The 18,615-nt window shown below is 45.6% G+C and overlaps 1 protein-coding gene across 4 annotated transcripts in view; it reads left to right on the top strand.

The window, feature by feature from the left end:
* Window positions 1-18,615, top strand: part of CKAP5 (cytoskeleton associated protein 5) — a 93,540-nt gene that overhangs the window by 2,238 nt on the left and 72,687 nt on the right. For 3 of the 4 annotated variants that reach the window (XM_054028406.1, XM_054028403.1, XM_054028404.1), the window contains exons 2-3: window positions 11,734-11,825; window positions 16,086-16,279. In XM_054028406.1, the coding sequence (XP_053884381.1) occupies window positions 11,769-11,825; window positions 16,086-16,279 (251 nt within the window). In that variant the 5' untranslated portion in view covers window positions 11,734-11,768. Of the gene's footprint in view, window positions 1-2,821; window positions 2,890-11,733; window positions 11,826-16,085; window positions 16,280-18,615 lie in introns of those variants that run through there. The other variant, XM_054028402.1, reaches the window with a different exon arrangement.

Here is an 18,615-nt window from a genome sequence, read left to right as displayed (position 1 = left end):
AAGGTGATCTAATTCTCCTATTTCTCTCCCACCCCCTGCATCCTTTCTCTTTCCACATTTGGCCTTGTTTGAAGTTTTTATCCTTTTAGCACAGGTAGCTCCCCTCTTTAAAATTTGCAAATGTTCTTTTAAAAACAAATGGAGTTGCAATGAAATTAAAACACTTGTGTTGCATTCAAAGAACATGTTATATTGAGGAAAATGCCAGCAAAAGTAACAGTTCATTGCCCTAATGTGGCTCTAAACAGAGGACCTTAAACTTGCAATTAGTTTATTGGTGAGAATTCTCAGCAAGATGGGAAGTTTAGAACAGTAGCTGGGAGTTCCAACGTGTGTGTGAGAGAGGCAAGTGTGCGCACACAATTCAGGTTAAACTTGAAGAGCTGGATTTCTGAAGTATGGAAAACCAGAGAAGGTAGTCAAACTACCTTCTCTCTTCCCTGTAGAGATTCAAGAATCCCATCATTCCTTTTTGTTGGAACAACAAATATGTACTCCATAGAAAAACATTTTAAACTTTTTTCATATGTACATCTCATATTTTAAATGTGACTTACTTCCATGTTAATTTTTGCTGTCCGCGTGCTATAGCTTCATGGTCCTGGCATGTGATATGTTTGGGAAGACGTGCTGGTTCTGTGCCTAGGTGAGGGAGTTGGCCACTTGAGTGGAAGAATAGCATCCAATCCTTTGAGGTGCTGAGTAATTTAGGATTTGGTCTTACGATGAAGAGTGGAGAATAACTAATTGGTTACCTGTTAACCATCTCACAAGAGTTTGTAAGATTCATTGATGTATGATTAAAGAGCCATAAAGAAGTGGCACTATCATGTATGATTATGGAACTCAAAGTTATGGTCACAGTCTAAAATAAAGCTCTATATTATGGATAGATATGGTTGCAGTGTGCTTCTGCTCTGAATTTCCTGTGTTCCTAACTGTATAGAATATTAGATTTTAATTTTTTTAACATTGAAACAACTTATGTAATATGATTCTGGTTTATGGATTTTATACAGGGTTGGGAGGGAATTGAGTTCCTACTAGAAGTCCTGTTGCATCCTTAAGGATTGAATGGTTGTCCTCCTTCCATAGTCAAATGAAACTGATTAAGTTTGCATCATCTTTGCAGGCATTGTACAGTGTAGGAGGAACAGTACTCCCCAGGATATTTTCTCACAAGGGGAGATGGTGGTGAATCCAGATGTGTGCTGCAGGAAAATCTAGTATGTTTGCATTTAAATTTAACTCTGTCTGGACCATATATGAAAAGGCAATGTCTCTGTGGTTGTCCATCCAACCTAAGAAGTCTCTTGAAGTGAGTTGTTGAAAAGATTCTTGCCTTTTGAGTTGGGATTGTGAGCTTTGAAGCAAGGTAACGTAGAAACAATTACTTCTGCAGCTTGGTTACAGTGAATGATAAACTCAACAGAAGAAAATGTTGTGTGCTGTTGATTCATCGTGAGGGAGCTGTAACAGTGGAAAGGTATCTTCAGAGACCAGTTCCCTGAGCACAGTTTTGATACTCCACTGCCCAGAGCAGACTTATTTCTTCAGGATACCCGAGTAGAAGGCTGAAAAGGCAGATCATCACTAGCAATTACTGATTGATCTGCCCCACAGGATAGCTGTAACACTTCTCGTTTGTTGCTTGACATTTTGAGATGAATGTTCTAGAACAATGGCTCTCAATCCTTCTAAACTACTGTACCCCTTTCAGTAGTATAATTTGTCTTGCATACCCCCAAGTTTCACCACACTTTAATATTTCTTGCTTACAAAATGAGACATAAGTGTAACAGCACACTATTACTGAAAAAATGCTTACTTTCTCATTTTTACCATACAATTATAAAATAAATCAATTGAAATATAAACATTGTACTTACATTTCATTGTATCGTATATAGAACAATATAAACAAGTAATTGTATGAAATTTTAGTCTGTACTGACTTCAATAGTCCTTTTTATGTAGCCTGTTGTAAAACTAAGCACATATCTAGATCAGAGGGCTAGGGTCCTGCAGACAAAATACTGTGATTCGATGTCAGAATTCAGAAGTAATGGACTAGGACCCAGGAGACCTGGCTTCTATTCCCAGCCTTGCCACTGGTCTGTTGTGACTGTGGGCAGGTCATTTCACTTCTCATTTCCATATCTGTAAAATGAGGATGATACATCCCTCTTTGAAGTGCTTTGAGCTCTACTGAGGAAAAATACTATATAGGAGCTAGATGATATTGTTACCCATGAAAATTGTGCATCCCAAGGGCTGTTGGGTGGTGGCTCACTGACTGAAGTAGATAAGCACCAACAACATGCAGTGACTGGTTTAGAAATGCCTAAAGTGTTGAGAGGTGTCTGGCCTTCCCCAAGCTGCTGCCAAAGGAGACAAGTGGCTTGGAGCAGCACATCCTCTCTCATAGGAGCCAAGCCTTTGCTCTTCAACTTCGGAGCAGAGGAATTCAGGCCCTCCAAGGGGGACACCTCAGCTGGTGCCTCAGGAAAGAAATGGCTCTTGATGAAGGGCTGGAGGAGACCTGGTACCCCTGGAACTGTGGGTCCATGTGATCTGGAAAGGGGAGGAGGTTTGGGGACAGGTGTAGAGAAGCTGGACCCCATGGGGCGGTGGGCGACTCTGCTAACCTCTGAAGACACTGGGAAAAGGGGGTATAGAATGGGCCCCGTAGGGCTCTAACTATTCTGAGCGCCTTTGTCTGGCACATGGAAGGGGGTGCCTCCCTTCCAGGGGCGAGGGGAGGTGGGGGCTGGTGGCGTCGGCTGCAGCGTTCTGCGCTCCGCCCTTGGAGGAGGAGGTGCCTGCTTCCCAGCCGGGGATGAAGCGCCCCGCCCGCTGTTGCAGCTGAGCCGGGTCGCGGCCGCCCGGGTGAGTGTCTGGCTTGGTCTGCCGTGGACCAGGAAAGCTGGGGGGATAATTGCCTGTCCCGGAGTAATGGCGGGGCCTAGCGTCCGGGAGGAGAGGGGGGGGGGCGGAGGAGACTGCGAGGATAAACAATGCCGGGCGGGCGGCCTGCTCCGCCGCATCAGGCCTACGAGCTGAGCATTAGGGGCTGCACTGAACCGTAGCTCCGGGCCCAGAGTCTTTCCATTCGTGGAACCACTCTGTTTTGGCTGCAGGGAGACTGCTTATAAAATGTCTCCGAGCTGCCTCATCTGGAGGAGGTGGGGCCCTGCTGGAGAGTTTGGGAGGGAGGGCGTTTGTGGCCTCGTGTGTGTTTGGGCAGGGGGAATCTGGCAGGAAAATGAGTTGTTTATTGGCTGGGGGAAGGTTAGGCCTGAGGATCTGGCAGAGTTTGAGGGGTAGCTTGCTGGAAAGCCTGGGTGAGAGGGGTTAAGCAAGAAGTCCAGCTGGGTGACAGCTCTAGCTGTTGAGGGGGGGAGGGTGGCTGTGTGTGAACTAGACTGGGGTTGGAGGGTGTCTCCATATGGGAGGGGGAGGCAGCTGGTGATCATATAGGGGTTCTTGCTAGGGGTGTTTCCTATGTTTGACGTGCTGGTGAAGGAGGATTCAGTCCCCCTCAGCCTAACATATTTAAAGGTTCTCATGGCCTGTAGCTTTGTAAACACTCAGGTGGGGGAGGGGAGGCAAGGCAGTCTGTAAGTAGTGACCCACCAGCATTTGGAGCTCTTATATCTAGCATTAGAATTTAGCCTACTTGTTCCAAAGTTGATCACATTTTGTCCTTCCCTCTCCTCCCCCCCTCCCCCTTTCCATTTGCTTCTAATGTTGGCCTTGTTTCAGATTTTATTCTTACAGCACAAATCACTCTTGCTTTCTTAGCCAGGATGAAAAGTCAGTTTGCTTTGCCTCACCTCAGTAACTTGTATATATTCTTTCTAGAGTGCATCTAAATTGCATTCAAAGTGCACATTTAGGAAAAGTTACATTTTCTGGAATTTCTTTCAGTTTTCATTCTTCAGTACATAGCAGTAATGTGATTAAATTTGCATTTTGCTCTTTTTTTGGTGAGTTCTCAGCAAGACAGATATAGAACAAAGTTATTGAATACTAGAGGGGAGACTTACTAAGAACACCTTATTGCTGGACATCTTAGGGCTTGTCTACACTGGCACGTTACAGTGCTGCAACTTTCTTGCTGAGAGGTGTGAAACACCCCCCCACCTCTTCTCCCTCCCCCCCCCCAGCGCTGTAACGTGCACCAGCACTGGGAGCTATTCCCCTTGTGGAGGTGGGTTTTTTATAGCACTGGGAGAGCTCTCTCCCAGCGCTGGTGGTGTGACTGCACAGCCACGTTAAAGCGCTGCTGCGTTGCTAGTGAAGATATGCCATTAGTATATAGCTATCTTGCCTCTTCAGCTGAGAGAAACAACCTTATTCAACTGTCTTTGCCATCATGTTTAGAGTTCATTTCTCCCTGTCTGCATTACCTGTTTGCTTCCTTCCATTGAGGACTTGTGCTGTGGGTTTCCATAATCTTTGGGCATGATTTCTTCAAGATAGTTGTCATCCTGCAGATCGCTTAATGAGATTCTCTCTATCCTCCCAAAACAGTACCCAGCCCTCTTCCATTGCCGAAGAATAACCAATCATTGACTTAAAGCAGGGGCGGGCAAACTTTTTGGCCTGAGGGCTGCCCGGCCCCCACCTCCTATCTGACCCCCCCTCATTCCCTGACGGCTGCTCTGGGACCCCTGCCCCATCTACATGCCCCTGCTCCATGTCCCCTGATGGCCCCTGGACCCCTTCTGCCCCATCCAACCCCTCCTCTCTTTCCTGACTGCCCCCCTGGGACCCCTGCTCCATCCAACCACCCTTTCTCCCTGTCCCCTGACTTCCCCCAGAACCCCTGTCCCCTGCCAGCCCATCCAACCCCCCTCTCATTCCTGACTGCTCCCCCAGGACTCCTGCCCCATCCAAACCCCCCTCTCACCCCCTGTTCCCTGACGGCCGCTCTGGGACCCCTGCCCCATCCACACACCCTTGCTCCATGTCCCCTGACGGCCCCTGGACCCCTGCTGCCCCAGCCAACTCCTCCTCTCTTTCCTGACTGCCCCCCCAGACTCCTGCCCCATCCAACCACCCCTTCTCACTTCCCCCTGCTGCTCCATCCAACCCCCCCTCCTTCCTGACTGCCCCCTGGGGACCCTTGCCCCTATTCAACCCCCTGTTCCCCTGACCCCTATCCACACCCCTGCCCTCTGACCACCACCCCAAACTCCCCTGCCTGCTATCCAACCCCCCCCGTTCCCTGCCCCCTTACCACGCTGCCTGGAGCACTGGTGATTGGCAGTGTCGGGCCACGCTGGAGTCAGGCCACGCTGCCGCCACCATGCAGCACAGAGACCGGGTCAGGCTGGGTTCTGCAGCTGCGCTGCCCCAGGAGCTCACAGCCCTGCTGCCCAGAGCATTGCACTGGTGGAGGAGGAGCTAGCTGAGGCTGCGGGGGAGAGGGGACAGCAGGGGAGGAGCCGGGGGCTAGCCTCCCGGGCCAGGAGCTCGAGGGCCGGGCAGGACGGTCCCGCAGGCCGTAGTTTGCCCACCTCTGACTTAAAGCCTGCTAGTGTTTCTCGTTAATCATCTTGAGAAATTTTTACTGAATGACATGGTTAAAGTTCCCCTGATTTCTCATTGCTCCTCTTGCAGGCATCAAGAGGTCAGGACTGGTAATGGGGCTCCAGTTTCTCACTTAGTAACATAGAACCTGCTACGCAAGCCCAAAGAGTTCTAACTAGGTATTATTTATTACTCTGGTCTGATTGAACAGACTATAGTTCTTGGATTAGGGAGATCTTACACACTCAATTTTTCTGTTGCACCGTTGAGAGTTATAAAATAAATGCTAGGTATCTGCTGCTCTGATCTCTTGGGTTTTCTGAAGAACTTTTCTATCAGGCTATTTTAGTATGTTCAGATTTTAGCTTAGGTGAAACTTGAGGCTCAGATGCCATGGTGATGAAACTCACAAATATTGTAAATGTGATAAAACTTTAATCTAGTTCAAGTAAAACAGCATTTTCAGAGCTAGAAATTAAACATGACTTGAAACTGCTATAAAACAAGTACGTGTGGACAGATAATCCAGTCCTGTCAATGCAGTGTGTAGTCATCCCTTCAGGAAGAAGGGAACAACCTGAATTGGCAGGTCTAATCTCAGCTGGTTCATTCAACTAATATTGTAGCTTTCTTTATGGTGGGCAAAACAGTGCCTCCACTGCAGGAGAAACTTTAGTGGCTTAATTTTTTTTTAATACTTCAGAGAGCCTCCTTGGAAATTGACTTGATCTGACCAATTTCTCAGAATTTAATGTTTTTAAATGATCTAGAAAAGTTTGCTTTTAACTTGTAAGAGTACAACAGCGTTGAAACAGTAGGTATCTACTCTTTTGGAACAGTAATGTTTTGATACTGAAGTGGTGGGGAGTCATATAAATACTGCGATAGCAGCAGCAGACATCAGTTCCAGTAATGTGTCCATTCTGGCTTAGGATAAACTAGTCCTCTTGTTGGTATTTGCACTTGTCATGGCGGTCACCGGTCATTTGCAAGGTGAAACAGTATTATTTTTGCTAAATAAGTTCTATATTTCTAAACATCTCAAAACCAAATGTCTTCACTATTTGCATCTTCAAGATTTTAAGAGCCAGGTTTAGGTAACAGAACTAAGGCTTTGGCTACACTGCAGACTTCTGCTAGCATAGTTATGTCGTTCAGGGGTGTGATCCCTGACCAACATAGCTGCACTGGTAAAAGTCCCTGGTGTAGATGTAGCCAAACCAGTAAAGTGCAGTTTTGCCATTATAGTTGCATCCACACTAGGAGCACTTTGGCAGTATAATACACTGTCACTCTTACTATAGACATGGCCTACGTTTCTAGTTAAATTTGGCAGCCAATTGTTGCTCTTCAATGTTACTCCAAACTTTCCCTTGACAGCCTCTTCCTCATTATGTCACAACAAACTTTGGGCAGTTTGTCGACAGCTTTATAATGTTCTCTCAGCATTTCCCACTTTAACACTTTCTTATGTCTCTTGGAATCCTCCAAGTGTTAGCCTTGTGTTAGTCATAGGGTCTGGTCTGTGCCCCAGCCTGTAACAAGTCTCATGGGAGGGGGCCCATTTAGTGTGCTGGGCCCCAAGGACCCACGGAGTTCCACATGGGCAGGCCCATGGTCTCCAGGACTCTGAGACTAGGCCTTTGGCACCAGCTATCCCTATCTCTCTCTCTGGCTCTCTGCAGTAAATCCAGCCAAGCCAGAGTCCTGCACCAGGCTTGTACTGTACCCCTTCAGTGTTGTGTATTTACAGTGAAACAGGCAGCCTTTTCAAAATAAGGTAACATATATGTTAGTCACCTGGCGCATACACAAGCTGAAAGTCCTTAACTTCTGCCTCTCTGTGCTAATCTAAGTCATAGTCCACCCAGGTCAAACCAGTGCCATGATGAGCCAGCCAAGCTGTGATAGACTCCATCTCTTGCTCTCCCTCTCCCCCTTGTCTGTCTCCCCAGGGTTTTCTGCTGTTTGATCTTCAGTCATTGGACATCTTTGTCTTGCTGGTTGCTCTGATTCAAGGTCAGTTTCAGATGGTTAGTTTTATGACCCTGTTCATGACAACCAGATGATACCCTACCTCATGCCTTCTATGCTGTCTGACCAGGAGACATACTTTTTTACAATGTGAAGTGCAGATGGAAACTGAGGCACACATAAGATTCATAAATATTGCAGAAAATTCCCCTTGCCACATCTTTCCTCCCCTCTCTTGCCTATAAACTATCTATAAGGTCTTTAGACATACCCCTTTCCTTGACATCCTTTATAGGTCAACTGCTATGTATTATAGGAGCTTGTCCAGCTAAGAGTTGCTAGGGAGGGTTTGCCTTTCATCTCTGCAAATGAATCTGGGGATTTGAAGTTATAAATGTCTTATTGATCAAGCCAAAACCAAACTAGTCTTGCAAAACTTTCTTCAGTTGATTAGCATGCTTTCATTTTTTGGATAGTGTTGAATTGTAACAATTGACTTTGAAAGAACTAGAATCTGTTCTTTATTTGAACTTCTTTAATCCTATTTACTAGTGAAACTAGTTGGGAAAGTTCCAGAGATAAAACACTTAATTCTTGCAAATCTATTAGTAATAAAGCAGTCTTAGTATAGCATGCATTGTTCCCTATGGAGGCTAATTGCTATTTAGATGTTAGAAAGTATGAGGTGCCATTCACATGCCTCCTGTAAGAAGTCTTCAGATAATAAAAACAGAACCTTAGTTGCAAATGAGGCCTTTGGAGTATCCTACAATACTTGAAAAATTGGAGAGACATGCTGAGTAGCAGACACTGGAGCTGTCTGAAGTTTGGGGAAGACCACGCTGCATCTGTTTACATTTGGTTCCTTTCTGGATGGTTACCTTCACAATTATAAGGGCTAGAAACAATCCTTCACACACTTGAGAAGCTTCCCACTTGTTACTGGTAAATGTATTTTTCAAACCCTTACTTTAGTGCACACAAGCATTGTGGGAAATGTGGGTCTTTGGCAGGGCAGGATTAATCTTTTGTGGGCCTGGCACCACTTGCCTGGAGGGGCCCAGCCAAGCCCCCCCGCCCGACTGCCGAGACTGGCCAGGCTTCTGCACCAGTCCCAGGTAGCTCAGCTCTGGGGAGACAGCTGGGGCCCCACAGATAGTGGGAAGCAGAACTGCCTGGAGCTGGAGATGCACTGGGGTCTGGCCAGGGGGCTGAGAGGAGCAAGTGATGGGGGGAAGGGACAGGGGGCGCCAGCAGGCTGGCAGAGTCTCAGGGTGCAGTGTTATCTTTAATCTACTTTTAGGGTAGGTGAAAAATAACAGGTAGTTCAGAGAGATTTTGGTGGAAGAGGGGGATCAGTATAAGGTGTAGGAAGAGAAGAGGTCAGATGTGGGTGCAAATTCAGTTACAGAATGCTGGTGATCTGGCTTGAAACAGAGGGGCTTTGACACCAGAAGGTGCATTAGTGAAACTGACCTTATTGTACTACAGTAACTCCTCACTTAACGTTGTAGTTATGTTCCTGAAAAATGCGACTTTAAGCGAAACGATGTTAAGCGAATCCAATTTCCCCATAAGAATTAATGTAAATAAAGGGGGTTAGGTTCCAGGGAAATTTTTTTCACCAAACTATATATTATATAGATATACACACAGTATACGTTTTAAACAAACAATTTAATACTGTTCACAGCTATGATGATTGTGAAGCTTGGTTGAGGTGGTGAAGTTAGAGGGTGGAAGAGGGAGGGATATTTCCCAGGGAATGCCTTGCTGCTAAATGATGAACTAGTACTCGGCTGAGCCCTCAAGGGTTAACACGTTAATGTAGCCTCTCACACAAGGCAGCACGAACACGAGGGAGGGGAGACCGCATAGCAGACATACATACACACACACACACACACACACCCCTTTTGTGGGAGAGAGAGATGCACACTGCCCCTTTAAGTAAGCTGACCCACTCTTAAGTGCATTGTCTTTTTAAGTGGATCAGGAAGTTGAGACAGCAGCTGCTGCCCCAAGCTCTGTCTCTCTCTCCCTCTGTGTCCCCTTTCTGCTCTATATAGAGAAGGGGTGAGTGGGGTGCAGGAGCGGGGGGGGGTACCCTGACATTAGCAGCCCCCTCCTTCCCCCCGTGCACAGCAAGCAGGAGTCTGGGAGCAGCCCCAAGGCAGAGGACAGGAGCAGCACATGACAGTGGGGGGAGGGATAGCCTGCTGAGCGGGTGCAGCACAGGGAACTTAGGGGAGCGGGGAGCTGATAGGGGGGCTGCTGGTCTACCCTGGTTACAAGCCCCCACCAGCTAGCTGCAATGGGCTGCTCTTCCTGCAAGCAGTGGTTAGAAGGGAGCATTGCACAACTTTAAACAAGCATGTTCCCTAATTGATCAGTAATGTAACAACGTTAACCAGGATGACTTTAAGTGAGGAGTTACCATACCTCTGTGGTGTGTGGGGTTTTTTAATGGTGCTTCTCCTGTGGAGTATGTGGGGTTTTTTTTGTTTTGTTTTAAATGGTACCTCCTTTAACACAAACTTCAAGGATTGAATTCTGCCTTAGATACAGAGTACCTTTTTGTGTTGAAGTTGATGGCTTATCCTACCTTATGTACCAAGGGAACAATTTGGTCAGTAGGCTGAAATTAAGCTCTGGTATAAATAGGTGAAATGCCCATTTAAATTGGTGAGTTGTATCCACTTACAAAAGGTTAAATTTGGCCCATAATCTATATTAAATTGGCCAACAGGAATAGTAAACCCAGCCATTGCTGGCCATCCCACCCTCCTATGCATAGAATCTTAGAGTGATCTGGGGGTGGCCTCTTTATTATTACCCTAATGTTTTTTTAACTAAATAGGACAAGTCCCCATTTTTGTTGGCATCTTAAGTTTGATTTCTGTCTTTGCTGCTGCAAAACCAAACTTGCCCTATTTTCAATACCACTTAAGTAACTGTGCTGTTGCTGAAAAGGAAGAAAACAACCGCATCAGTGTTTGCAAACTGGGAAAGACAAATTACATAGTTACACTTTAGAATAGGTTTGCTACTTTGATTGTACTTTCTGCACGTAAGCCTAATGTTGACCCTTTCACTGTGGAGACTGTGCAAATTAGCTGGTTTATGCATCCATAGTGAGAACAATCTTGAGCAATATCCATGGAAGCTGAGAGTATTTGAGTAGATCTTCCTGATTTAATTAAAAAAAAAAAGTGCTTGCGTTTATAAAGTAACTCTAGAAGATGGCCCACCTAGTATTATCTATTACTCTTCTTCCTGTTCTGCACATCCTAGTCGCTATTCTGGATTCTTTGCAACCGCTTCAAGTTGACCCTTTTCCAGATTCACTTCATCTGTTTGTATACAGAACCCTGGGAACTCTTCCCTTCCTGCTGCTGAATTTTCATTCTACTGATTTCTTCTCCCTTGTTAGCAGTATCCTTGGTTTATTTGCTGAGCAGTCAGATTAGTCACATAATACATCCAAGATGGGGATTGGGTCTGGATTGTCTGACCCATTCCTATTAGAGTTAAGAAACTTCTAGAAATATTTAAATGGATGTGAATTTCTAGCCCTTACTACAGTTAAAAAATTGACCTGCTGCTGTCAACTGTTAGCTCTGTGTCCCTCTGAACAAGTGATAAAACTAATTTGACTGCTAACATAAATGGGTCTGTCCCTCTTTCAGCACTGTTCAAATCAATCATGCTTTTTTGTCAAGGCCCTAGAAGTGGCTGTCCTCCTTATATTAGCAAGTCAACTATTTTCAGGGTGCCTGTTGCTGACAATTCTTGTCAGCAATGAGCCAGCTTTCTAGTGTAGATAGGCACCTAGTCCTTTTTGGCTTTTTTTAAAAACTTCCTCGAGAACTCACTACACTTAGTCTGACTTTTGCATGTCTTGTTTCCCATTTGAAACTTTCCCAGACTGAGGCTTCAATCCCCTGGTATATAACAGATTACAGCATCAGTATTCTTTAACCTGTAACTGTTTAGTTGTCTTTCTTCTAAGGCTAGACAAATACCATGGTCTTAGTGGTGGGTACCTAAATGTAATGGCTAGCTTAATTCCCACTCACCCTCAGCTACAGGGATTAGAATGTTCTTATGGAATATTGGATTTTCACTTTTATTTCTGTTGTAATAATAAACTATAACTAGATGTAGCACCTTCTGAAACTGCCTGGCTTGTTGGAGTTAACTATATTTTTCTCTCCCCAGGAATTTCTGTAACTATAGAGAGAACCTGAGGCACAATGGGAGACGATAGCGAGTGGATTAAACTGTCCATTGACCAGAAATGTGAACACAAGGTAGGAGAACTTGTCCATGGGAGCTGGCTTGGTCCATATACTTAGTGTGGGTGGTTGAATGCGGCTGCTGTACCTACTAAATACACCAAAGTGCGTAGAGTCTGGACAATCCCATGTTAAAGCATGCAATCTTATTTGAAACTGCCTCAGTTCTGTTAACAAAAGGGGGAACTGAAAGCTGAGTAGGATTTCTAGAGCAGAATTTGGTTGATAGCCTCTTCTTAATAAATCAATCGAAGTGTAGTGTCCAATATGTTAATGTTCCACACATGTGAAATGAATGTCCATGTCAGTTCCTCTGCAGTTGAACTGCTGCCAGGACCCTTGAGGAGTGATGGGAAGAATTGATATCAACCTGTAATCATTCTTTACCAAGAAGAAAAATGGATATATTATTTCCATGTTTCAGAGCAGCAGCCGTGTTAGTCTGTATCCGCAAAAAGAACAGGAGTACTTGTGGCACCTTAGAGAATAAATTTATTCCACTCTATATGCATCCGAAGAAGTGGGCTGTAGTCCACGAAAGCTTATGCTCTAATAAATTTGTTAGTCTCTAAGGTGCCACAAGTACTCCTATTATTTCCATGTCCACCTTCAAGTACAATAGAACCTCAGAGGTACGAACACCAGCGTTACTAATTGACCAGTCAACCACACACCTCATTTGGAACTGGAAGTACACAATCAGGGAGCAGCAGAGATGGGGGTGGGGAAGCAAATACAGTACAGTACTATGTTAAACGTAAACTACTAACAAAAAAGGGAAAGCAGCATGTTTCTTTACATAGTACATTTTCAAAGCTGTATTAAGTCAATGTTCAGTTGTAAACTTTTGAAAGCACAACCATAATATTTTGTTCAGCGTTATGAACAACCTCCATTCCTGAGGTGTTTGTAATTCTGAGGTTATACTGTAATGATTGAAGAGAAATCTTGAGGTTGCCAACACAGCGAGGATGTCTAGATATGTAGGAAAAATAAAACTTTCAGAATTTAAATTGTTAGGTTAACACATTTGGTAAACCAATCAATTATTCAGTATGTACTAGGGTGACCAGATGTCCCGATTTTATCGGGACTGTCCCGATATTTGCTTCTTTGTCCCGCGTCCCGACCTCGGGACACTGGACAAAAAAGAAATTTTGCCCTCTGCTCTGGCGCTCGCACCCCCCCACACCCCGGCTCTGCCCCCTCTTTCCCCCATTGGCTTCCTCCCCAAATCCCCGCCCTGGCCCCGCCTCTTCCCCAACCACGCAGCATTCCTCCTCCCTCCCAGGCTTGCAGCATGGCGGCGCAAGCCTGGAGGGAGGGGGTGGCGGTGGTGCCTGGATTCTGGAGCTGGTGAGTCAGCTCCGGCACCTGGGCACTGGGCAGGCGGGCAAAAGGGAGCTGGCAAGGGAGGGAGACGGGGGTGGGGGGGCTCAGCTGTGAACCCCCCCCCGCCGTGCTAGAGGGCTTCTGCCCGGGCTGCTGCACCCGGGGCCGGGAGCGCACCCTGGAGGCTGCTGCAGCCCGCAGGGCAGCGCGGTGGGTCCGGTCGGGGGCAGCACGGAGCGGGCAGGGGCCAGGTGGGTGGCGCGGGGGCGTGGGCCGAATCCCTGCTGCTGCCGGGGAGCCCCGCGCCTCTCTCTCCCGCTCGCGTCTGCGGCTCCTTCCCGGCGGGACGCGCCCACCAGCCTGCCCCGTGCACATGCGGTACACGTCCAGCTGCTCCTTCCCGGCGGGAGGGAGACTATGTGCGGGGGACCCGCGCCGCATGTGGCCGGGGCAGCGGGAGGCGCGTCCTGCTGGGAAGGAGCCGCAGCCGCGAGCGGGAGGGAGAGGCGCGGGGCTCCCTGGCAGCAGCGGGGATTCGGCCCCTGCCGCCCACCCGGCTCCTGCCCGCTCCGCGCTGCCCCCGCCCGGACCCACCGCGCCCCGCATATGCCCGTGGCGGGGCAGGAGGCTCCGCAGGGAGGGCAGCGTGCGGGGCCGGGGCCTGCTAATGCCCCAGGCCCCTTTAAAAAAATTTTTTTTGCTCCGCCCCCCTTTTTTTGCTCCGCCCCGTCCCGATATTTTATACTGCTAATCTGGTCACCCTAGTATGTACTAGGAGTTTGAGATTAGGTATGCATGTAACTTTGTGTATATGTACATTCTGTGGATTTTATTCCCACTTAAATCTCCTGACAAGTCTTAAGTGGAGGAATTGAGTCTGATTCCAGTTGGCTGGCAAGTATAACTGAGCTGGGAGGTCCTTAAGGCCAAAGTGAATTGTACTCAACCTTTGAATTTAAGGAGCTTTTGCATCCTTGCACTCCATCTTACTGAACAAACTGGAAGAAAGGTAACCAAACACTTATGGGCAAATACTAAGGGTGATCAACTATTTAAAAAAACAAATAAATAAATAAATAATTTCCTTAAGATGTGTCTTCCATGTTTTCTTAACTGTGAAAACCTTTCCTACCTTCAAGAAAAGCTGCATTGGAATATAAAATACTTTCCAGACTCTCACTCCACCTACAATGGACATAGAATCACAAATTGAAGTTGGAAAAGACCTATTAGAATCACCTCATCTCTAATCCAGGGTTGTCCCTGCAGATATGACTGTTTGTTTTTATGTAGTACACTTTAGAAGTTGGTTTCTCATGAATTAAAGTGGGAGGCATCTATGCTTAGCCTGACATATATCAGTATAAGAATCTTGGAGATTCCCACAGCCACAAGACTTATGCTGATCTATAGAGCAGCGGTTCTCAAAGTTTAGCAGTCCTAGGACCTCCATTTTTATTTAAAAATGTTGGGGGACCCCCAAGCATCCCCTGCTCAGCCCTTACCCTGCCCACCGGTCGCTGGATGCCCCCTTCCTCCATGGCGCGCTCTTCCCCATCCTCACTCACTTTCACAGGCTGGGGCAGGTGGTTGGGGTGCAGGAGAGGGTCTGGGGTGTGGGCTCTGGGAAGGAGTTTTGGTGTGGGAGGGGGTGCGGGCTCTGATTATGGAAGGGAGTTTGGGTGCAGGCCCTGGGCAGGAGCAAGTGGTAGGGGTGCAGGCTCCTGCTGGGCGGCGCTTACCTCTAGTGGCTCCCGAAAGCGACCGGCAGCTCCTAGGTGCGGGGACCAGGGGGTCTGTGTGCACTGCCCCTGCCCACAGGCACCGCCCCCACAGCTCCCATTGATCACAGTTCCTGGCCATTGGGAGCTGTGGCGTTGGAGCTTGGGGCGGTGGCAGTACACAAGGGACACTTCCTCCTCCCCCCTCCCCCCCCCCCCCCCAGCCCCAGGACCACAGGGATGTGCCGGGAGCAGTGTGGAGCCAGAGCAGGTAGGAAGCCTACCTTAGCCCCACTGCGCCGACAGACTTAGTGTAAAGGAGTTGAGGGGAGGAGTTAATCAGCAGGCTCCATGAGCTACCCTTAGGGACTCCCAGGGGTCCATGGACCCCAGTTTGAGATGCTGCTTTAGATGTTGTATTGTCTGACTTCTTATACTCAACCAAAAAATTGTCCTGTTTTTTCCCTCACTGGGAAGTTTCAAACTGCATCTCAGATGTTCTGTCTTGATGTGTGTCATCAAGTTGCATGCATTTTATGTTGAGATCATCCTTGGAAAGAGTGCTTTGGGATTATATAGTTGCCCAATTCATACAGAAAGAGAAGTTTTAAATACTGTTCTAAAATGTTCTTGTTTAGCTTGCATATTCTAAGTAATCTTGGCGGTATTCGTTTAAGGTAGCAGTGTTTTTTGTTTTTTAAAGTTAAACGTGACCTAATATGTACTCTTCCGGACATACAGGCTAGGGCAGAATAAACAGTGTCTGTAACTGAATAAATGTATTAATCATAATTCTTGCCATGATCAAAATTAAACCAATTATACAAAGCTAGTACATACACTTAGGACCTGAAGCTGTACAAAATTCCTATTGAGGAATATAAGAATTCTGCACATAGAAGGCTTGCAGGATTAAACCCATTTTCAAACCTTCAGTGCAGTAACAAGCAATAATACCAATGTGAGTAAAGCTAACTCTTACATGAACCTGATGTTTCTTCAGTGGAGAATAGGCAGACTAGCTGCAGCTGGTATATCTACACAAATTTCATTCACAACTGATCTTCTATGTGCTTGCTATTCTTATCCTGTGCTTCCTTTGATCAGAGACAACTATTCAAGCTATGTACTGAGAAGGACAAATCTACACAAGTGATAATGAAAGTTAAATGGCAGGCGATTTAACTAAACACAGTGCCTAACTCATGACTTCTTTTCCTAGTTGTGGAAAGCCAGAGTGAATGGCTACGAAGAAGCTCTGAAGCTTTTTCAGAAAATAGAAGATGAGAAAAGCCCTGAATGGTCCAAGTATCTGGGACTAATAAAGAAATTTGTGACAGACTCCAATGCGGTGGCTCAGTTGAAAGGATTAGAAGCAGCACTTGCCTATGTTGAAAATGCTCATGTAGCAGGAAAGTAAGTCCTTTCTCCTTCCTAATGATATGTTTTTGTGATAGTTAACATGACCTTTCTAGGAAGAGCTAATTTGCCCTGTGCAGCTGCCACTTTCAGCGTTTCTACCATGTTTCCCATTTACTTCCTGATCTGAAGAAACTGTTTACTGGATGGCCAGTTGCTAATGACTCTGCTGTGCTGTGACTGTAACTTCTTGTATTCATAAACTCTGTGACAAAACAGTGTGTTTAGTATTCTAAATCCTAAAAAAAATTTCTTTCTGAAACAGGAAAGACAAGTAAAATGCAATGATGAGTTGAAGGAATGGATGTCATAAACTGGGATTCCTTTTCTCACTTGACCATAATGCATTAAGCAGTCTTATAACTTGAGAAGGGTAGAAGTGGAATAAAAAGTTCAAAGTTAAAAATCCTTCAAATGAAACTGCACTCCTCCTCAATTGACCTATATAGAGTGAGAAGAACACATAATTAGCTTTGGAGTCAAGGCTTAGATGAGATTGCCTGGATTATGTATGGTAAAAATACTGTGTGATTTTAGTTTTAATGTACAGAATCCCAGCAAACTAACAGCCTTTGTGAATCCTCATGATTGTCAAACCATATAAATGAACTCATTCAAATGTGTTGAGTGATCTGGTCTATCATCCAACATAGTGTACAGTGTAAGGTTATAAGAAATCAGGAGCTGCTGTTTGCATGGTAGCTGTTCCTTCAAACTTGCTGAGGTTTAGAAAAGAGCCATCTGGGTTAACTTTCTTCCTCCTGACGCAGGGTGGATTTGATTTAAATCACATTGATTTTAAATCACTAGTCAGGAAGACTTGATTTAATCATGGATTTCTACATAAAAGTGTTAAGTATCAGGGGGTAGCCGTGTTAGTCTGTATCTACAAAAACAACCAGGAGTCTGGTGGCACCTTAAAGACTAACAGATTTATTTGGGCATAAGCTTTCGTGGGTAAAAACCTCACTTCTTCAGATGCATAGAGTGAAAGTTACAGATGCAGGCATTATATACTGACACGTGGAGAGCAGGGAGTTACTTCACAAGTGGAGAACCAGTGTTGACAGGGCCAATTCAATCAGGGTGGATGTAGTCCACTCCCAATAATAGATGAGGAGGTGTCAATTCCAGGAGAGGAAAAGCTGCTTCAGTAATGAGCCAGCCACTCCCAGTCCCTATTCAAGCCCAGATTAATGGTGTTAAATTTGCAAATGAGTTTTAGTTCTGCTGTTTGAAGTCTGTTTCTGAAGTATTTTTGTTCAATGATAGTGACTTTTAAATCTGTAATAGAATGACCAGGGAGATTGAAGTGTTCACTTACTGGCTTATGTATGTTACCATTCCTGATGTCCGATTTGTGTCCATTTATTCTTTTGCGGAGGGACTGGCCGGTTTGGCCAATGTACATGGCAGAGGGGCATTGCTGGCACATGACGGCATATATAACATTAGTAGATGTGCAGGTGAGTGAGCCCTTGATGGTGTGGCTGATGTGGTTGGGTCCTCTGATGCTGTTGCCAGAGTAGATATGGGGACAGAGTAGGCAACGATGTTTGCTACAGGGATTGGTTCCTGGGTTGGTGTTTCTGTGGTGTGGTGTGTAGTCACCAGCATCTGTTAGTCTTTAAGATGCCACCAGACTCCTTGTTTACATAAAAGTGCATTCTTGTTGGTAGTTATAACCTTAATACATATTCTTCACAACTCTGAGATAGATGAGACCCAAACTGGGTCTCTTTTACGGCCTACTGCCATTATAGGTTTTCCCTTCTGGTGAGAAGGTATGGTAGATCTCAAATCAATGAAGGCTAGACTCAGACCTCAAGACTCCTGGAATATTCTGCTCAAACAGTTTCACTTTTGTTTCTACTGTTTTTCCCTCCCTTCTCACATTTATCTCCAGACTACTACTCCTTGTCCAGATCTATTCTGCCCCCAACAACTATTCACTGAACTTTTTGAAACTTGTGTATTTCTCTCCTTGTCATAAGGAACTTACAGGAAATAATAGTGTGGGACAACTTGTTAGTTTTTTAATAATAAACAATTTTTTAATATGTAGTGAATTTTGTTAGTAGTCTAATCATTTCTAAACTTATGCTCTGCTATGTTGCAGAAAAAGTAAAATGGGGAGGGGAAGTTTTGCAATTAAATGAGTCAACTTTCAGAATTTAACTGGAAAATTCTTATGCTCTAGAAATTTTTAGAAATCAAACAAATGGACTTTTTTTTATCTCTAGTTCAAAACTAGTAACCCATTTCACCATGTTCGTTAGATGTAGCATTAGAAACTAGCATTAGAAGCATTAACCTTCACTCAGAACGTTAAA

Source organism: Malaclemys terrapin, chromosome 4, assembly GCF_027887155.1.
Source record: "Malaclemys terrapin pileata isolate rMalTer1 chromosome 4, rMalTer1.hap1, whole genome shotgun sequence".
Lineage (NCBI taxonomy): Eukaryota > Metazoa > Chordata > Testudines > Emydidae > Malaclemys > Malaclemys terrapin.
The sequence above is the reverse complement of the archived record's forward strand: the minus strand, read 5'-3'. Positions and strand labels throughout refer to the sequence as shown.